At 34.9% G+C, this 23,326-nt stretch overlaps 1 protein-coding gene across 1 annotated transcript in view; it reads left to right on the forward strand.

Annotated features, from left to right (window-relative positions):
• Positions 1-709: 709 nt before the first annotated feature.
• Positions 710-23,326, forward strand: part of vopp1b (VOPP1 WW domain binding protein b) — a 47,732-nt gene continuing 25,115 nt past the window's right edge. Inside the window, exons 1-2 of the mRNA XM_058764594.1 lie at positions 710-999; positions 16,353-16,411. Of these exons, the coding sequence (XP_058620577.1) occupies positions 937-999; positions 16,353-16,411 (122 nt within the window). The 5' untranslated portion in view covers positions 710-936. The remainder of the gene's footprint in view (positions 1,000-16,352; positions 16,412-23,326) is intronic.

Genomic DNA, 23,326 nt, shown 5'->3' on the forward strand with positions numbered 1-23,326 from the left:
CGCGTGGCGCTTGCGGCGATATTAACGTCTGTCGTCTCACTAAATGAGGACATAAATACATGAACAACATCTCCAGAGCTGCTCTGAGAGTCACTTCATGAGCATTCCAGCGTTTCATTTGAGAAAAACTATCCTCACGGCAACCCGTCAAAATAAAAGTTCGGTTTCACTTGAAGACATTGGGCAGAATGTAATAGACTACTACTACTAAAACTATTAAAACCTTATCTTTAAGGAATAATCATACAATGTCTTCAATGTTATCAATATTAAATTCTTGATGACTGCTAGTTGTTTACTACTAGTAGTGAACTTATTCTGATCTACTTGGCAGAATTCAAATGAGCCATTTTAATCTAGATTAATCTAGATTAATTCCAAGATTACAGTGAGATTAATCTAGATTAAAAAAAATTAATCTATGCCCACCACTAATATATATATAAAACAAACTTCCTATAGTGAAACATTGTTTTAAGTATGATTCGATAGGATATTTTTAAAAATAAATGTCATTCGATTTCTTTTCTTTTTTTTTTTTTGTTATGATGCAGTGACGTTCAAACGCTTCAATTCACACGTTTTAGGTCCAGGTAACATTAGCTTACTTTGTAAATCAATATATGCTTTTTATTTAAAGCACGAGCTGAGTAACTAATACGCGCTCGATTGTTCTAGTAAAGCCCTAGTTTGGGATTTGGGAGGATGAGACAGAAGCCTTGAGCTGTTTGTGCGCTTATATCGCGTGCTGCTGTTTTTTACCAGTGGAAATCATTTCATTGTTGCGCGAGCGCGGATCGAGCTGTTCTCTCCTCGCCGACACACACACACACACACACACCGAGCCTCCAGCATGCTCGTGCGTCTGCTGTGAACATTCACGCTTTAATGCTATGAAAGCTCCGTCCTGACAGCATTTGTTCACTCGGTGCAGAAATGCAGGAGCGAGTGAAGCGCCATGGAGCGGCGGTGCTGCTGACGCTGTGCGCGGTGCTCGAGGTGAGTCTGTCCGCTGTCACACCGCGCAACTAACGCCGTTCGCACGCATTTCATCGTTTCGTTATTACCCGCTGTTTACAGCCAGATTTATGCTGTAGAGTTCCCGCGTACATTGTTTTATGTACATATGTAATGTAGCGCTAGTTGAGCCTTTGTCTCTGTCCGCTCCTCCTACAATAAAACACACTGGAGAAATACTGTAAATATCATTGTGTTGTCTCAGGACAGAGTCAAAGCAGAGGTGTGCTTGTGTTTATAGATCACATGAATTGTGTTTAGAACAGTTTTGGGGATTGTTTAACTCTTAGTTGATGAAATCAGACGTGTTGTGTATTTAGTTGTGTATAATGATTAGCCTGTGTGTGTGTGTGTGTGTGTGTGTGTGCTGGCATCATGAATTTCACTGTTGGATTATCACATGCCTTTTAAGCACAGTCTGTATGTTCATGAAAATCCCTTTAAGGAAGTTATGGGTGGCTGAATGTCAGTTAAAAATATGTTAGTTATTAATTTATTTATTTTATGTTTTGTGCTCCAGGACAGTTCACATGTTAAAATGAGTTTTATTATTATTATCCTAAATTTATGTATAATTATTTATTATTATTATTTATTACATGTTTTTTATTATTATTATACTAAATTTATGTATAATATGTATAATACATGCATTCCTTCTGAAATGCATATGTTTCATATTTTTATTTATTTTACGCTTTAAAATAAGATTTTAAACTGTCTGGTTTTAATGTTATTTGATTTTATAGCATGCTGATTTGACCCTGTTTGGTTTGTTTATTTATTTATTGTACACTCAGCTGGTTTGCTCTGATCTGATTTAATGTTTATCTCTCCATTAGGCGTTTTGCTATGGGTTGGCTGTTTCATTTTCAAATAACTTTCCAACCTTTGATATGTACAGCATTTACATTTCAAAGGCTTTTGCGAAGCTAAGGCATCAAGCCTCATCAGAGCTCCTTACTGTACAGCAGATATTGCGTCTGCAGCTACAGTAAAGGTATTTCACCTCATCACTGCCATCATTATACAGGCCTGTCAGAGAAGTGAGAGACACTTTATCATAAGCACTTAGATGGGGATAAATCAATATGCCAGTTTATTCCCTCATAAATTGTAGCATAACATCAATTAAATCCAGACAGGTAGTGTTGATGGTAGCTCTGATTCTCTCAGACATTCATGCATGTTGTTTCTCAGTAATGATGTGCTCGTTAGAGCATGGGCTGCTATTACTGGAGTCAATGACTGGGACACATTCAGAGCTCTACACAACTTGAATAGAGAGTTATGACTTATATCTGCCTGATGTACCTGCATGTTTTATTGCTCATATCCACTTGTGCCAAAGATGTTGATTGTATTGTAGTTATCCAGGTATGTGGGGTCAAACTGTATTGTATAACTAGTGAATGTAGTTAGTTTAAATTAAGCTTTTAGGAAGCTGACATGTGCTGTTGTGATGTGATATACTGCATCTAAAACCATTATAAACAGTATTTTTATTTTATTTGTTTTATTAATATTTTCGTATCATTACAAACACATATTTTTTGAGGGCCATTTGGACTTTTTAAAATTAATTTGTCACACCACGGGACCATGAAATTGTGTAATGAAGGCAAAATGGTATTAAAAAAGATTAAAAACTTGGTGACAGGACCTGAGCTATGCATTGTTTAAAGTAAAAAGTGAAATTTACAGTAAAAATTGTAGCTGTGGTTGCCAGAGCTTCAGCATAAAAAACATGGTAGCAATATTTAAAATTGTATAGATTGAAATTAAATTATTGAATGATTCATTAACTGAAATAATGTTAGTATACCAAAATGCTAACATCTAAAAAATATATATTTTTAAGCTTAAATCCCTAAAAACCCTAGTGTACATAACTGATATGAAAAAAGATGCTAAAAAAAGGAAGTTAAAAATCATAATTGTATCTTTTTACAAAGAAAAACGTTAGCTGTCACACAAGTGATTTTGTCTGTGCCAAAAAAAAACCTGTTAATTTAGAAGTATTTTACCGTAAAATTACACAACATAGAATTAGATCTATCACAGTTTTTTTGTTTTTGTTTTTATTTACTGTAGCATTTTTTACCATCTTTTACCATTAAAACTAGGGATGCACAATATTATCTGAACAATATCGGAATCGGCCGATAATGGCTTAAAATGTAAACATCGGCAATCGTCTGATATGTACAATTATGCAGATACGTCTTGCCGATAAGATGAATAAGTCACATGTGCTCAGGGTGTGCTAGCGATAAGATCAAGTCAGCTTTGTGGTCGTTCTAGAAGTGAATTTTTGCCTGAATGGTGATTAGATTCACTGTTTTTGATCGCTGCATTTAAACTGAGAATGCATGAACAGAATGACGCGTACAGTGCGCAATAGATTCAACGGTCACAAGCACATGCAGCGGCAGCCTAATGCACGTCAGATAAGGAGTTTTAATTCCCTTAGGGGGTGCTGTTGGTCTACTTGTAATAAAATGAAAATAAAATACACAAATAACATTAAGATTGTATTTCTGATTAAATAAAGCAGTAGCTGATACAATCACGAGTATGTTTTGATTTAAAGGTCAGAAGATATAGCTTACATGAATAAAAATCACAAACATGACACTTGTAAATTTAAATAATTTTATATATAGCCTAGATTTATTAAAGTGTAATTTTTATTAAAATGTTTTTTTTTTTCAAACAAATTATGAGCTCTGAAAGATTTTCAGAATGTTTACAACTCTTGCTTTAGACCATCTACAAATGTTAAATCTTTAAATAAAATGTTAAGCTTACCACTGCATCTGTCTGAAAAAAGTGATTGATTGTGAGTGACTTCAAAGCTTTCAGTGTACTCTCATTATAAAAAAAAAAATTGTTGTTTATTTAATTCTAACAAATAAGGTCTTGTTAATAACTAACCAAAATTTGAAAAAATAATTTGTTTAGAATCTCTGCACAGGAGAGACTTGGTGTTGTTTCCAAACAAAAGGAAATATATCGGTATCGGCAACGGCTATCGCCAAAAATGAGCTGGAAAAATATTGGCATAAATCCAATATCATCATCCCTAATTAAAACAAATTCTTTTTAAAAACTCTTTCCCTTATATCTAAATTTAAACTTAAATGATGTTGATTACAAGAACTGCATCAACTGCTTCTGTGTAATTGTGCACACTTTAACCATCTAATGAGAAGCGTTACCTTGTACTGCAGGCAGTGTGTCAGTTACGCTCATATCCAGCATGCTGCTGTGGTTTGGCTCTGTCGAGGAACGCTTTACCTGCATCGATTCCCGTCACCGCCTTCAGTGACATTGGCATTAGCTGCATTAGCTGCAGACTGCGGGATCAGTCAGAAGTTGACAGAAAACAGAAGGGAGTTTGATTTGCTCACTTGGTCCTGTGAATCTATATTTACCAGAGACAAAGGTTTCAGCCTAATGCCCCGGTTAATACTCCGTTAACAGCCGCTCTCCCTCACTGAACAGCAGCCAATGTTAAACACGGCTCAGGTTAAAGGGCTGAAGTCTGGTGTAGGCTTTCAGTGATCTCTGCGTTTGGACGGACGTGAGTCGTGGAGCCGCCGGCTGTAATAAAGCAGATCTGCTGGGACTCGTTCTAACTCCTGCTCAGTAAACAACCATTAACCTTCAATCAGGAAAGGACCTGCTGAAAAGAACTGTTTGCTTACGTCTGTAATTTCAGGAGGGTTTTTTTGTATAAGCAATGACATTATTGAAGGATGATACTGGAGTGAAAACATAAACAGCTTCTTGAAAAGATGTGCAATTTATAGTTTGTTTGACAATGCTTTGTTTTGTTTTGCATCGGCTGTCTGTGCTTCATCTGATCCAGTGTGTAAACTCAGCATTGATTCAAGGTGGACATTCTGTCCAAGAGAAGAAAATGTATTTCAAAACTCATTTTCCAAATTCTTAGAAATGTGATCTTTGTATTCATATTGATTCATTTTTAAAAACTTGGGAAAAGAATCAGATTTACAGTGCATGACAATACAGAAACATTTCACACTATTTGGGAACCTTTTCTATCATACTTTATATCATGCACCAAAAAAAAAAAAAAGAAAAGAGAAAAGGTTACATTTAATGCCTCTTAAAAATTGTTATCCAAGTAAAATGGTGTAACAAGGTAAAAGGCATCAAGATTTTATTTACACTTAAAACACAAGTGACAGTAGATATCTTAATTGTTATTTTCAAAAACGTTTTAATTTATATATATTAGTGCTGTCAATTGATTAAAGAAACAACAACTAATTAATTGCAGATTTTGCTGAAATTAATCGCGATCAATCCCACCTAACAAAAGTTTTTAAATATACTTTTACATTGCAATAATTTCACATTCAATTTTCAAATTAATGTAGAAACAGCATGAAGACAGTATATTTTTAATATTTGTTTAATGGCATCTTTTTTATGACTGAAGACGAGTATCACTGATACCAATACTGATGTCTCTAGGAAATAGTTTTTTTCCCCTAATATTTAACATTACAGTATAATTGAGAGCTATCAATTTTAACATTTAGTAGACTTTAAAAATAACAACTTCTAATTTAAGTGAACTTAAAACAATGTTCACATAAACCCATTATAATAAACATCATATGTACCTGTGGCCTTCAGCAGAAATATAGTTATCGAGCACTAAATTCTAAATTAAATTTAGATGAATCCTTAAAGCTACAAAAGCTTTTTTTTTGTTTTTTTGTTTTTTTTTCTTTAATTAACAGACATCACAGCAGCTGGTTATTAGGATGTTTTGGCTGCTATTACTTTAAGAGCTGTCCCTGCTGACCATGACGTGGATCTGACACGCATCGTATTTTCTCTCAACTCTCTTCACCTTTTCTGACACACCTCAAGTCTTAAAGTCTCTGTAATGAGCTGACGAGTTGAATCGGGTGTGTTAGATGAGGGAGACAGTGCTGGGCTGCTCCAGGACAGTTTTGAAAACCATTTCAGAGACATGTTCTTAAATCTCATATTTAAAAAATATTACATGCATGCAGTGTTAATTTTCAAACGCAAATGGTAATGCAAGATTTGCAGTTGCATTTGGATTATGTCACAATTTATGCTTCCAAATATGGAAAATACAATTGAAAATACTTAATAGGCCTACTGACGTCTGAAACATCTCCGGTTTGATGTGCTCCTAAAGATGTTCTGCATCTAAAGAAACGCACGTCTTGTCAAGAAAAAAAGAGACGGAAGCAGCAGTTGTGAGTGGGGTGGCCAACCCTAGCTACGCCTCTGCGTTAACTGCGTTAACTATTTTTAATGCATTAAACTGAAAATATTAATCGCCTGTATTAACGTGCTAATTTTGACAGCAGTAACACACACACACACACACATATATATATATGTTCCAGGGTAAAACGTGTTTTTTTTTTTTTACAAATATCATGAATTAATAATTCATAAGTAGTGTTATGGTTGTGGAATAATGACCACACAAGACATTTTACAGCCTAAACTGGCCTTGCCTTATAGGAAAAAAAAAAAAAAAAAATATCTGGAATTTTATTGCACTCATGACTTTGTTGGCTGCTTTGAAACAGTATGTTGTACAAATAGGACAGTTATATATTTGTTTGCATTATAATTTTTTACTTATAATTGTTTTATTCTATCAGAGAATGGGCAGAAATGTAAAAATTTAAAACATGATAATCATAGAGGAGGTGTATTGTTTTAATTATTAAATGGATGCATTTTCTCAGAATTTTTGAAGAAATGAGTATATGGGGCAAACGGTTAGAGTTTTTTCACTGGCCCATTAACTAAAGCCAGCCAGTCAGTGGAAAGCTTGGCAGATTGACCGTTTCTCTTCACAATATGCACCCGTCTGTTCGTGAGCAGACGATGGGCCGTCCGTGGGCGAACCGTCTGAGAGGATGCTGTTCTTGTTCTGTGAGGAGTTCCCAGCCTCCACATTAACTGGAACCATTTCCAACTGATGCTTTAATACAGCAGAGAGGATTCAGGTCATTATTGTTGAGGAGGAGACGGAACAGGATTAAGACACAACCGAACTTAACCCAGCAAACTCATAGTATATCGGTCCCTGTTGGCCTCTCTTTTGAAACTGTTGTTCTTTAGCCAAGAGCAATTAGAGCAGTTGCGATTCTGTGCCTGTATTATGTGTTTGTTCCAGTCCAGATCTGCGTGTTGAATGGCGTTCGTCCCTCTGCTGGAACTGACATTGTTTCTCTAAACAAAACATACAACTCATGCCCTGAACGCTTGCTCACAAACAGCAGACTGAGGAAATGATTCTGCTTCTTCCTGCTAGATTTCCCTGGTGAGAAGAGCTTGAGATTTGATAGGATTTAGCCTTAAAGCTACTATCATTATGCGGCCGTGCATAGGGACTCTTGGGAGAAAGCAGCAGTCTTAGTCATGGCTCGCTGACGCCCTAAATTGTGACCTTTCCGATCTTGAACAGAGATTTATGCTAATTATGGACCGTTGAGATCAGCTTTATTTTTTTTTTTTTCTTCATGCGTAGTGGAATAATGAGTGTCATTTAGCACAGTATGACCAAGACTTTATTTTTATCCCAGAGAGAATCTGCCGACGCTCTTGTATCCGACGTAGAAATTTATAGCAGTGTTTGGGAAAAAGCACTTATTAATGTCTTATTCTACATGAGCATATTCTAGATATCTTAACCCAATACCTAAACAACAACTACTGTACTCGATAGTATTTACTATTGAGTAAACCTAGTTTATTGAAGGAAAATACTTAATTAAAGATGCAGTCCGTAACTTTTTTTAATTAAAAATTATCCGAAATCCATATTTGAGCAAGTAGATAACCAGCCAGTGTTCAACACTATCTCCTTACTTTAGCCTGATTCACAACGGTTGGCTTATAATAATTTATTAAATAATACACTTAAGTGTCAAGTGTCAATATTCCATTGAAGTGTTTCTCTAATAAGTGCCCTTTTAAAAAATGTAATTGTTTTTTCGCAAGGGTTTATTATGTTCACCAATTATTTTATTCAAATTAGGGTGTTTGAGTTTAATGTTAAGGAATCTGACTGTATCAGCATCCAGACGAGTCATAGTTGTGAGGTGTTCAAGTGAGCGTTTTATGCATGCTTGTCTAAATGTATTTTTTGTGTATATACAACATTTTGACCACATGCATTATTCAGCACTGCATACAGTAAGTTTCTGGTCAGTTGGTGTTGTTGAGGACGGCCGCACTAATGAAAGCTCTCGGCTGACTCGCAGGGTTAATTGGCCGTCTGTGACCTTTCTCTTGCTGTCAGATCTCTCTCATTTCTCCATGTGCCAGATGCAGTGACGGGGGAGATGTTTGCTTTCTGGATAATTCCACCCACACGCATTCAAGTCCTTCCTCTGATTGCTCAATCTTTTGTCTGCCCTGAATCCCAGTTTGCCTTCATTCAAATGTCATGGCTGTATGAAACATAATATCACAAGTCTCATGTACAGTAGCCAGACTTTTGACTGTAGTTCAGTCTTCCATTTAGGATCTGTTCACTGATGAAATGAGCAGTGTATACAGTATATCACGTCAGCGCTGAGCTAATGTCATCAACAAAGCGCTTTGCAGGACAGAAACGCTCCAGTATTTATTCAGGGTTTCAGCCCTCACTCGTGTCCCTTTTTTCTCTTCATTATGCTACTGCTGCAAACAACCTCTTCTCATAAGAGCATGAATATTGATTTTAGGTTAGCGTAGAGGATTTGTCATTAATTTAGCTCTTTCTGAATTTAGTTGTGTTAGCGGCTGAGACCGCCCCAAAGCATCCATAGCATTGGTCATGCAGATTTAGTCAGACATGTAAGCGGCAGGGTTTGGTATCTCATGCATTCATCACAGGCTCGACTGCTTGACAAACACTCAGCTCAGCGCTGTAAACACTCTGTAAACTTTGACTTTGCAGCTGTTCACAGTATTAGTCATTACACGACTAACGCTGAAGTGTGAACGCCTGCTATGGAAAATGGCCTTGTTTCATTTTCTTGATGTTTGTTTACTGGCACTTTCCACATATAGGTTACAAAATAGGCCTGAAACTTTTATTTTTATTTTTTGTTAAATATTGCAGTTTTTTAACAGTAAATATTTGGGACATATCAGCTTAATCATAATGCATATTTAAAGTTTTCTAGATAGAAAGACTGACATAAAAAATAAAAAAAAATGGATTGGTTGCAAATGTAGCTTAGTTAATGATGGTTACTGACTACAAATATTGATTGTTGAATAAAAATGTATTTTATTATATATATAAAAAATAATAATAATAAAAAAAATTAAAAATATATATATTTATTCATTTATTTTTACTTATTTTTTAAACTTACAATAACTTATGTAAACAGGGTTGAATCGCTGAACACCAGCCAACATCAACACTATGATTTAATATACAATTATATTATTTTTTATTTGCTTACAATGTAACAGGGTTAAATCACTGATTGATTGATTGAGATATATATATATATATATATATATATATATATATATATATACAGTGAGGAAAATAAGTATTTGAACACCCTGCTATTTTGCAAGTTCTCCCACTTAGAAATCATGGAGGGTCTGAAATTGTCATCGTAGGTGCATGTCCACTGTGAGAGACATAATCTAAAAAAAATCCAGAAATCACAATGTATGATTTTTAACTATTTATTTGTATGATACAGCTGCAAATAAGTATTTGAACACCTGTCTATCAGCTAGAATTCTGACCCTCAAAGACCTGTTAGTCTGCCTTTAAAATGTCCACCTCCACTCCATTTATTATCCTAAATTAGATGCACCTGTTTGAGGTTGTTAGCTGCATAAAGACACCTGTCCACCCCATACAATCAGTAAGAATCCAACTACTAACATGGCCAAGACCAAGAGCTGTCCAAAGACACTAGAGACAAAATTGTACACCTCCACAAGGCTGGAAAGGGCTACGGGGAAATTGCCAAGCAGCTTGGTGAAAAAAGGTCCACTGTTGGAGCAATCATTAGAAAATGGAAGAAGCTAAACATGACTGTCAATCTCCCTCGGACTGGGGCTCCATGCAAGATCTCACCTCGTGGGGTCTCAATGATCCTAAGAAAGGTGAGAAATCAGCCCAGAACTACACGGGAGGAGCTGGTCAATGACCTGAAAAGAGCTGGGACCACCGTTTCCAAGGTTACTGTTGGTAATACACTAAGGCGTCATGGTTTGAAATCATGCATGGCACGGAAGGTTCCCCTGCTTAAACCAGCACATGTCCAGGCCCGACTTAAGTTTGCCAATGACCATTTGGATGATCCAGAGGAGTCATGGGAGAAAGTCATGTGGTCAGATGAGACCAAAATAGAACTTTTGGTCATAATTCCACTAAACGTGTTTGGAGGAAGAAGAATGATGAGTACCATCCAAGAACACCATCCCTACTGTGAAGCATGGGGTGGTAGCATCATGCTTTGGGGTGTTTTTCTGCACATGGGACAGGGCGACTGCACTGTATTAAGGAGAGGATGACCGGGGCCATGTATTGCGAGATTTTGGGGAACAACCTCCTTCCCTCAGTTAGAGCATTGAAGATGGGTCGAGGCTGGGTCTTCCAACATGACAATGACCCGAAGCACACAGCCAGGATAACCAAGGAGTGGCTCTGTAAGAAGCATATCAAGGTTCTGGCGTGGCCTAGCCAGTCTCAGACCTAAACCCAATAGAGAATCTTTGGAGGAGCTCAAACTCCGTGTTTCTCAGCGACAGGCCAGAAACCTGACTGATCTAGAGAAGATCTGTGTGGAGGTGGGCCAAAATCCCTCCTGCAGTGTGTGCAAACCTGGTGAAAAACTACAGGAAAGCGTTTGACCTCTGTAATTGCAAACAAAGGCTACTGTACCAAATATTAACATTGATTTTCTCAGGTGTTCAAATACTTATTTGCAGCTGTATCATACAAATAAATAGTTAAAAATCATACATTGTGATTTCTGGATTTTTTTTTAGATTATGTCTCTCACAGTGGACATGCACCTACGATGACAATTTCAGACCCTCCATGATTTCTAAGTGGGAGAACTTGCAAAATAGCAGGGTGTTCAAATACTTATTTTCCTCACTGTATATATATATATATATATATATATATATATATATATATATATATATATATAATTGTGTATTATAGGATCCAAATAATGCTGCTTCTTGAGTGTCAGTATTTTAAGTATGTGTATTAGATCATTAAAATAATTATGGTCAGTATTGTGCCATTTTTGTATGTTTTTTGTATGTTCACAGTCAAGATTTCTATTCTATTTCAGATAATCTGAAATTGTCATTTTAATGGGGATACAGATATTTGATGAGTTCATTCAGAAATCGCTAGTTCATTTCTCAAACAATTACAAAGTAATGGCGAGTAATGCACTGAAAAATAGAAATAGCATTTTCTTGTGAAACATGCTCCAATAATTGTTTTTTAATAGTTTTTTTTAGCCTATAGCTTTTTTTTTTTTTTTTTTTTTACAACTTTGAAAAACAAATTATTAAAGTGCATGGAAGTGCACAGTGGGATTTGTGGGTCTCATGCACTCTGTCTGTAGGAGGATTCAGGATTCCCGCTGCTGTTTCTGGATGTTTCCATCATTCTCCTGTACACTGCTGTCATTCCTCTGACTGGATGTTGGGATCTCTGGCAGACGTTCACTGTGTTAATGTTGTGCTGAAGATTGACAGCAGCTGAGCCGTATTGATTGTTGAACCGACAGGCTGTGCTGCAGTCCGTCATAATGGATGATTGAGTCCAGTGTAATGGGATACGGGAGTTTGCTGTTCATGAGGAAACTCAATCTAAAGCCCGGACAAACACTAGCTAAACAGAACTGCAGCTCAGAGATTCACGAAGACAGCAGCAGATCACAGCCTGTAATACACGATTCAAATGATGGAAAAACTCTCTGAATGAAAAAAGGAACGTTTACAACCTTCATTGTTTTTGTGTCTCTTATGTTGCAGACAATAAAAGTAATGAAATCAACCTGAATCCTGAGCAATAAATATAACCTTTTTGCATGTTTACGTTATTTATATTGCACATATTATATTCATGAAGTCAGTGAAGTTAGTCCAGTCTCCCAGAAAAGTGGGCACGAGATGTCATTCATGTCTGTAGCACAAATGCTGGATGAGTTACACGCCAGAATTATTTTTTTTAAGTTTATAGTGTTTAAAAGTTTGGGGTTGGTAAGATTTTTTAATGTTTCTGAAAGAAGTCTCTTCTGCTCACCAAGGCTACATTTATTTGATCAAAAATACAGTAAGAATTATGAAATATTAGTTCAGTTTAAAACAGCTGTTTTCTATGTGAATATCTGTTAAATGTAATCAAAGCTGTATTTTCAGCATCATTACTGCAGTCTTCAGCGTCACATGATCTTCAGAAATCATTCTAATATGCTGATTTGCTGCTCAACAAACATTTCTGATTATTATCAATGTTGAAAACAGTTGTGCTGCACAACATTTTTGTGGAAACCATCATACATAAAAAAAAAAATATAAAAAACTTTCCGACCCTAACTGTAATGTATTTTTTTATATACAATATGCCTTTTTATATTATATTTGATATTATCATGTGTAATATTACTATTTGCTGTATTGTACCTTTTTTCCTTTATTTATAGGAATAAAGAGTGCAGAAAGGGACATACATTATTTAAAAATAAATAAATAAATAAATCAGTAGAAAAATGGAAATGTAGCCTGGTAATTTTCTGCCAGGACTTTATCTGGATATATGGAAAATACAGAAACTTCCTTCATATTTCCTGAAGGTTTCATCATGAAGTTTTTGCAGGCTTCAGTGCCTCTATTAGACTTTCACATTTCTTTCCAAAACATCTACCGAGTCTCAACAGACATTTTAGTGTGACAGTTCAGTCAGCGCACAACAAAACAGTGCAAGCAGTGGAATATTCCACAGTAATACAAAAACTGTGGATGCTGTGGACAGAACACATTTCTTTTCTTTCTTTGTATTGTTCAGCAAAATCTAAAGTTTCCAATTAAATAAGTAAGTTGCACTGAATGTACAAAAATCTCATTTTGTACGCTCTTAATCTGTAACAGCTGTTAGAACATGAGCAAGCGATCGGCTCTTGAGCTTGTTTAGCTGCCGTTTGTTTGATTTGTGCTGTTTGTGAAGAGTTTCTGCCTCTTGAATCGATGACCTCAAAAGCCAGAGGAAGTTCTTTTTGCTTCTTCTGAGAGCGAACGCTTCTACAGCGTGTTCCAGCATTTGTTTGTCTGTCGTAATGTCAGTGTCTGATTTGATTAACTGCAGACACCACCTGGTTCGATATTTTGCATCTGCTACAATGACATTCAGACATTTTAAGTGTGACTTTAGTGTCCAGTAACCTTTAGAGCCACTTCAAATCTGGATGCAAAACATGTTTATATGTAGTTGATTTATCCAGGATGTGGTCAATTTTATTTAAAAAATAATCCTTAAAAATAATAATAATTTTGTAAGATTTTTCAGAACATTGTCTAGACATAATTTATAATTGTAAATGAATGTATCTTAATTTGAATGCATTTATTAATTTATTTATTTTTACTTATTTTTAAACTTACAATAACTTATGTAAACAGGGTTGAATCGCTGAACACCAGCCAACATCAACACTATGATTTAATATACAATTATATTATTTTTTATTTGCTTACAATGTAACAGGGTTAAATCACTGATTGATTGATTGATATATATATATATATATATATATATATATATATATATATATAATTGTGTATTATAGGATCCAAATAATGCTGCTTCTTGAGTGTCAGTATTTTAAGTATGTGTATTAGATCATTAAAATAATTATGGTCAGTATTGTGCCATTTTGTATGTTTTTGTATGTTCACAGTCAAGATTTCTATTCTATTTCAGATAATCTGAAATTGTCATTTTAATGGGGATACAGATATTTGATGAGTTCATTCAGAAATCGCTAGTTCATTTCTCAAACAATTACAAAGTAATGGCGAGTAATGCACTGAAAAATAGAAATAGCATTTTCTTGTGAAACATGCTCCAATAATTGTTTTTAATAGTTTTTTAGCCTATAGCTTTTTTTTTTTTTTTTTTTACAACTTTGAAAAACAAATTATTAAAGTGCATGGAAGTGCACAGTGGGATTTGTGGGTCTCATGCACTCTGTCTGTAGGAGGATTCAGGATTCCCGCTGCTGTTTCTGGATGTTTCCATCATTCTCCTGTACACTGCTGTCATTCCTCTGACTGGATGTTGGGATCTCTGGCAGACGTTCACTGTGTTAATGTTGTGCTGAAGATTGACAGCAGCTGAGCCGTATTGATTGTTGAACCGACAGGCTGTGCTGCAGTCCGTCATAATGGATGATTGAGTCCAGTGTAATGGGATACGGGAGTTTGCTGTTCATGAGGAAACTCAATCTAAAGCCCGGACAAACACTAGCTAAACAGAACTGCAGCTCAGAGATTCACGAAGACAGCAGCAGATCACAGCCTGTAATACACGATTCAAATGATGGAAAAACTCTCTGAATGAAAAAAGGAACGTTTACAACCTTCATTGTTTTTGTGTCTCTTATGTTGCAGACAATAAAAGTAATGAAATCAACCTGAATCCTGAGCAATAAATATAACCTTTTTGCATGTTTACGTTATTTATATTGCACATATTATATTCATGAAGTCAGTGAAGTTAGTCCAGTCTCCCAGAAAAGTGGGCACGAGATGTCATTCATGTCTGTAGCACAAATGCTGGATGAGTTACACGCCAGAATTATTTTTTTTAAGTTTATAGTGTTTAAAAGTTTGGGGTTGGTAAGATTTTTTAATGTTTCTGAAAGAAGTCTCTTCTGCTCACCAAGGCTACATTTATTTGATCAAAAATACAGTAAGAATTATGAAATATTAGTTCAGTTTAAAACAGCTGTTTTCTATGTGAATATCTGTTAAATGTAATCAAAGCTGTATTTTCAGCATCATTACTGCAGTCTTCAGCGTCACATGATCTTCAGAAATCATTCTAATATGCTGATTTGCTGCTCAACAAACATTTCTGATTATTATCAATGTTGAAAACAGTTGTGCTGCACAACATTTTTGTGGAAACCATCATACATAAAAAAAAAAATAAAAAAAACTTTCCGACCCTAACTGTAATGTATTTTTTTATATACAATATGCCTTTTTATATTATATTTGATATTATCATGTGTAATATTACTATTTGCTGTATTGTACCTTTTTTCCTTTATTTATAGGAATAAAGAGTGCAGAAAGGGACATACATTATTTAAAAATAAATAAATAAATAAATCAGTAGAAAAATGGAAATGTAGCCTGGTAATTTTCTGCCAGGACTTTATCTGGATATATGGAAAATACAGAAACTTCCTTCATATTTCCTGAAGGTTTCATCATGAAGTTTTTGCAGGCTTCAGTGCCTCTATTAGACTTTCACATTTCTTTCCAAAACATCTACCGAGTCTCAGCAGACATTTTAGTGTGACAGTTCAGTCAGCGCACAACAAAACAGTGCAAGCAGTGGAATATTCCACAGTAATACAAAAACTGTGGATGCTGTGGACAGAACACATTTCTTTTCTTTCTTTGTATTTCTTATACTGTTCAGCAAAATCTAAAGTTTCCAATTAAATAAGTAAGTTGCACTGAATGTACAAAAATCTCATTTTGTACGCTCTCAATCTGTAACAGCTGTTAGAACATGAGCAAGCGATCGGCTCTTGAGCTTGTTTAGCTGCCGTTTGTTTGATTTGTGCTGTTTGTGAAGAGTTTCTGCATCTTGAATCGATGACCTCAAAAGCCAGAGGAAGTTCTTTTTGCTTCTTCTGAGAGCGAACGCTTCTACAGCGTGTTCTAGCATTTGTTTGTCTGTCGTAATGTCAGTGTCTGATTTGATTAACTGCAGACACCACCTGGTTCGATATTTTGCATCTGCTACAATGACATTCAGACATTTTTAAGTGTGACTTTAGTGTCCAGTAACCTTTTAGAGCCACTTCAAATCTGGATGCAAAACATGTTTATATGTAGTTGATTTATCCAGGATGTGGTCAATTTTATTTTAAAAAATAATCCTTAAAAATAATAATAATTTTGTAAGATTTTTCAGAACATTGTCTAGACATAATTTATAATTGTAAATGAATGTATCTTAATTTGAATGCATTTATTAATTTATTTTTTTATTAATTTATTTTATTTTTTTGCAGTGCATAGAAGCAAAGAAGTACTGCTGGTATTTTGAAGGAGGATACCCCATCTATTTCATGTAAGTACAATCACTTTTATTTGTCTTTCTCAGACACTTTCCCATCATCTGCATACAGTGTTTATTTGTATGTCTCTTATTTTATAAGCTCTAACGTACATGGCTTCCATGAGTGCAATGTGCTGTGTTTTCCACCAACTGGCAACCTGGGGTGTTGAAATACTATTGGGTAAACTTGCAGTGGGCGGAGTCACACAGACCAAAACAAAAACAAAACATTTCGACATCGAACACAGATTTCAAAGTTGAATAACTGCCGTTGTTTTTCAGAGAAACAAGTATGTGAACTTACAGTGTTTCCTAAATATTTGCAAACATACCGTGGTGTGTTTATGCATTAGTACAGTCTAAAACAAATTACATACAGCCCCTTTAATGTTCATTACTAATCAGCAATCAAAATACCAGTGTACCTGCTGCTCTCCAAAATATGTTATTCTATTATTATTTAGGCTTATATGCTATTATAGTATTTATACTTTTTTAAAATGTTTTTAATTTATTTTAATTTTTAATTAATTAATTAATTTTAAAAAAATTTGCTCATTTTTATGACTTTCATTTTAGTTAAAATTTTAGTTATGTGCATTTTTCTAGTAGTAGTAATAGTAATGTTAATACTTCAACTTATTTTAAATCAGTTAGATGAAAAGGCAACATTTGTTTTTTGTCTAATGTTTATATTTTCCTTTTTTTTAAGCTTTATTTCGATTTCTAACTACCAGGTTTAGTTTGAGGTAGCAGTAAGAGCAGTGTTTTGAACAGAATGAGATGACAGCGTCTGCACTCTGCTGAAGGTGAGTTAAGTGAAACAGTGTTTCCATCTGAGTGACCTCGTCACAGCAGCACTTAGAAAACACACTCTTAGGCTATTTTTATCTTTTAACAGTGAACACAAAAATAAGAAAAATACCAGGGTGGATTTCTGATGAGAACAGATGGTTATATCTGCTTAGTTCACCCAAAAATGTACAGTAAATTCTGCTCTTTAGTCATGTCGTTCCAAACTCCATGTGACTTTCTTTTAGGCACGCACTGATATGGAAATTTTGGCCGTTGCAAAATAACCAATAATTTTATATACTTGGAAGCTCATAACTGATATATTGGCTGATAAATCAAAATCTTTACATGCATTTTGAGAGCCTGATTACAAAAACAAAATGCCCACCAATAAAAGCTCCAGAGAAAATATTCTGTAATTTATCACCAATACCAATAACCGATTATTTTGTGTACTTTGTAGCTTTAGAAAACAAATTCTATAATTTATCGCTGATATTCTATAATTTATTGCTGATACCAATAACAAATAAATTTGTATTCTTGGAAGCTCCAGAGAAAATGTTCTATAATGTATTGGTGTGGTGAAGCCTCACGACAATTCATGTTTCAGATTAATTTTGACGGCAAAATATGGACCAGATTCCAATCAGAGAATCAAGAGTTGGAGAAGGTTTGCATTTAATGATTGATTTATGTATATGCATCTGTGATGTGTATGCATGATCTACAAAAGAAAAAAAGAAAAAAGAAATAATTACAAATAATATTCATTTATCAGGTAGTGTACAACAGAGCTAAGTAGTAAAAGTTGCATTTGACTTTATTTTCCTCTAAACCACTAGATTGCACAAAAACTGAATAATGCAAAAAGTATAAGGTATTTGGGGTAAAAAGCAACTCTACTGTTGAGGCTAAAGGTGCAATAATTTGACAATTTAATAGCTGACTTTTTGAGCTGTTTTTAAGGTTTTTGTGCAAATGTTATGCAAATTATTAAATGTGAATTTGATTGATTGATTGATTTTTTCATTTGTATGATTGGATTAGTAAAATAACAAATTAAAATAAATGATAATAATAATTAACAAAATAATATAACTTTATTAATATTTAATATAATATTTATTATTTTATTAATAATTAATAAATATTATTATTATAAATATAAAATGATATAATATATAAAATATATATTTTTTAAATGTCAAAAAAACTCACAGAAAGTTATCAAATGGAAAGTTAAAAAAAAAAAAATTGAGCTTGAAGGCTCCAGTCCCATTTGTTGTACTTGCATGTAAAAGAGCATCTAGTACACCGGTTTGGAACAGTGATGGAATGATGATAAATGTTTCATTTTTGGGGAGCTGCCTCTTTAAGAGCTCTGGGCTGGATGTTGTGTCCCACTGGGAGTCTGTGAGGAGTTCATCGGCAGGCCTCCAATTATAATGCTGCATGTTCTTTCTGTTTGTATCAAGCCAAATTGAACATCCCGTCGGCCAGCTTTTATCTCTGAATGTGTCCTGTGTAATACCTGCAGCAGTGTTCATTCGGGGGCGTGATTGCATGGCTTTGCATTGTGATGTGCAGATAAACAATGGGAAGTGCTGGAGGGGTGATGGAACCCTTGCGTCGGATCCGTGTGAGATCGCAAACCCATCACACAACCTAAGCCATTTTGATGTTTTCCCCTCTGGTTCTTCTGCACTGGAAGCCTGTTTTCTGTGGAATGATTGGCACCTTTGAATGACAGCGAACGCAGAGGAAAAACCTGTCCTAAGGTCGTTTGGCCGTTTGATGGCGATGACCTTTCTGTTTCCTGCTGAGCTCAGATTAGTCATGTTGTGTTTAGATTAAACTCAGATTAAAGGGATAGTTTACCCAAAAATGAAGATTTGCTGTTAATTCACTCACCCTCAGGCCGTCCAAGATGTAGCTGACTTTTGTTCTTTAGTAAAACAGTAAAGAAGATATTTAGCTGAAAGCATAGGCCTCGATGATTCATAAAATGCAAGTCAACGGCTACATCACTTTGAGAGACAAAAAAGCATATCAGGCAACACAAAATTAACACCCATGGCTCCTGACGATATATTGAGGTCTTATGAAGTGAAACGATCAGACTGTGCAAGAAACTGAACATTATTGACCACATTATTATTATCATGTGTGATCCAGAGCCTCAGGCAAATGTGGAAATCAGATTATTTTCCGTGAACTAATACAGTTTGTTTACATAAGCACACAATGATGTAATGTATACACAATTATATTATTAAAACACCCAAGAATGATGTTAAACGTGGATGTTTTACGTGTCTAAAGCATAAAAAGGGAATAAACTAGTCTTCATCTGCTCACCTTTTTACATAAGTCCATGACATGTTTAGATGGAAACACAAAATGTGCCAGTTTATGATTTCTGGTATATGGTTTAATACATCTACGGTAGTGTGAGAAGGTCTTTGTAAGCGTCTTATGAATGTTATATGTAGTTCATCAGAAGCCTGTGGTCTGGATTGGTCTCATGAATTGAGTAGTTTGTCTACATCAGCTATTAAAGGAGCTCTAATGATGAAATAGTTATAAATATCTATTAAAGGGTTTCTACTCATTTATAAGAACTTTAGAGTCCAATATTCCACTGTCTGGAAGAAAGTCTTTCAGAAAGAAGAATGCATTGGAAAAACCTGTCCTAAGGTCGTTTGGCCGTTTGATGGCGATGACCTTTCTGTTTCCTGCTGAGCTCAGATTAGTCATGTTGTGTTTAGATTAAACTCAGATTAAAGGGATAGTTTACCCAAAATGAAGATTTGCTGTTAATTCACTCACCCTCAGGCCGTCCAAGATGTAGCTGACTTTTGTTCTTTAGTAAAACAGTAAAGAAGATATTTAGCTGAAAGCATAGGCCTCGATGATTCATAAAATGCAAGTCAACGGCTACATCACTTTGAGAGACAAAAAAGCATATCAGGCAACACAAAATTAACACCCATGGCTCCTGACGATATATTGAGGTCTTATGAAGTGAAACGATCAGACTGTGCAAGAAACTGAACATTATTGACCACATTATTATTATCATGTGTGATCCAGAGCCTCAGGCAAATGTGGAAATCAGATTATTTTCCGTGAACTGATTCTTTCGGGCAGTTTGTTTACATAAGCACGCAATGATGTAATGTATACACAATTATATTATTAAAACACCCAAGAATGATGTTAAACGTGGATGTTTTACGTGTCTAAAGCATAAAAAGGGAATAAACTAGTCTTCATCTGCTCACCTTTTTACATAAGTCCATGACATGTTTAGATGGAAACACAAAATGTGCCAGTTTATGATTTCTGGTATATGGTTTAATACATCTACGGTAGTGTGAGAAGGTCTTTGTAAGCGTCTTATGAATGTTATATGTAGTTCATCAGAAGCCTGTGGTCTGGATTGGTCTCATGAATTGAGTAGTTTGTCTACATCAGCTATTAAAGGAGCTCTAATGATGAAATAGTTATAAATATCTATTAAAGGGTTTCTACTCATTTATAAGAACTTTAGAGTCCAATATTCCACTGTCTGGAAGAAAGTCTTTCAGAAAGAAGAATGCATTGGAAGTCTACATAGACCAGGACTTTCTAACGATTCTGATCTGAGCTGACAGCTTTGCCTGAATTGTGTGTAACCTCTTTTCTAACATTAGAACTGCCATATTTGATCAATTTACTGCATCCTTGATGAATAAAAGTATTCATTTATTTAAAAGACAACAACAACAATGACAACAAAATCTTACTGACCCCAAATAGTAATTTCACAGTAAACAACCACACTTCTGACAGTTTGGTGGTGAAACCATTTTGTCTTAGAAATTGCTTGTAAATTTCACAAATAGCTAATTACAAAGAAATGCTGAGTAACACATTGAATTAAACATGAAATTTTGAATTCAAATAAACAATAAAAAAAGTCTGAAGTAGTATATTCTTGTAAAACAAAACTCCATTAATCTTTGTTTTACTTACAACTTCAAAAATTAATTCTTTATAGCAGAATACACAAACATTATTTTGATTTAAATTTTATTTTAAATAGACTTATCTTTTAAATATGATCAGATATCCTGCATCCAAAAATATTTTCTAGGGACATTTTACAAATAAATAAATACTTTTTTTGCTATTATCTGCTTACTCTTCTGTCATTACAGAAGCGTGGGAGGTGTTTAATGTGTTTATGGCATTTTTAGCATCTGACCAAAGGACTACAGTTAAAAATGAGTCTGTTGTCTAATACTGGCACATTTACAGAAATGTTATAAATGAAGTAATCCCTTGATTAAGTTGCTGAGATGATTTCTAAAGTAATTTATAGACGTTTCTCCCTAAGCTATTAGACTTCAAACACACTTCTTTCGTTGCAGCAGGGATGCTTTTAAGGCAGTGGATTTATTTCCTCCCAAACTGTAGATGTTTACAGGCAAATTGTGGCGAGCGCACTTTGGTATTTCTGATGATTCAGCTTTCTGTCCATCCCTCCTGAAAGATTAAACGCTTAAAGAAACCCTTCTCTGATCCGCTCTGGCACAATCCAAGCGTCCGGCGTCAGAGCAGAAATCGCCGTCATATACGCTGCTGTTCACATGATTAGAGATCGCATCTCACTTTATTTATCAGCACATCAAGGGCGTCTTTTCATAGAATTAAATTATAACTCATATGTGTTTAATATTTCATGCGGTCTCTGTTTGAGTAGCCGTTGTGTGGACTGTCATCATTTATTTATCACATGTGGCTTATATGGTGCGTGTCACTTTTTAAATATAGATCATAAGTTTTCTTTGAACGGCTGTAAATATTGACATGACCTTCTTTTATAATTTACGAAGACATTCAGTGTGCCTGGACACAGTCGTGCATGTTTCATAGACGATCCTGTCAACATGGCATTGCACGTATTTAGACTTGCTATCGATGACATTAAATTGGGGAATTCAGTAAACAGATTGCTTTAGAAATCAGTGCAAAATCTGCCATCTAACCTCATGCAATACAGTTTAATTTAGTTTCTAAATGTTCTGAAATATCACTGTGCATTATTATAAATTAGATAAATCTCATTATTTTTAGTGCAAACCAGAGTTATTATAGTGCCGTTCATACTCAGAACTGTCCATTGTTGATCCCAATCAAGTTAGTTTATTCTCATTTTTAAGGCTCATTATCTAAACGCTCTTGTTTTTGAGGATGTGGATCAAGCACTGTGTTCTGTTCGCTGCATGTAATGTGCATTTGAAAATACAACATGCTCCAAAACAGCTTCCCAAGTTTGTATTAAGCGTTTATAAATCTGTTGTCAACAAAACAGAAGCATTTCTAAAGAGAAGTTTCCATGCAGTTTCCACCAAAAACAACATCTATGGTTTAATGTTTGAATGAAAAACAAAGCAATAAATATTTGTATTGTAATTGTGCTGTTGTCTAATGTAAGGGATAGTACATGGCTAGCTGTGCATTAAATTATTTTAATGCACGACGTGGAAGCAAAGAACCACCCGACACAAAGCGGAGTGCATTAAAATTGTTATACCATGGTCATTTGCCAGCATTGACAAGATAAATCTGTTAATGATGTTTGCATTGTAATATTTGACCGGAAGGGTACAAATGATGGTTATTTTCATCAGTGACAGCTCGTATGGCATTCTGCCCGCTTCAAAACAGACACATAGATGCAGTAGATGATCACATTTATTTGAATGCAAACAAATAACTTTAACTTGTTCTGCCAAACAAGAACAGGCAGTACTAGAGGAGTCGGAGCAGACTGTTTTCTGTTTTGATGTATATACGGGATGGACCGTGTCTTCAGTCAGTGTTTGTGCTACTGTGAGCTAAAGCAGCGACATTACAGTTTTTTTTTCAGCTGCTTTCACACATTTTCAAAACTTTGCCTCTTTTTTTTTTTTCTTTATTGTGTGTAAAACTTTACACACAAATCCAAGAATTGCACACAAAATGCAAAATGCCTCGCATCTCTTGCAAAATGAAGCACTGCATTCAAAATATCACAAACACATCTCAAAAGCAAACATTTGCCATAATATTAATTACCATTATTTTATGAAACTGGAAACT

This window comes from Onychostoma macrolepis, chromosome 24 (genome assembly GCF_012432095.1).
Source record: "Onychostoma macrolepis isolate SWU-2019 chromosome 24, ASM1243209v1, whole genome shotgun sequence".
Lineage (NCBI taxonomy): Eukaryota > Metazoa > Chordata > Actinopteri > Cypriniformes > Cyprinidae > Onychostoma > Onychostoma macrolepis.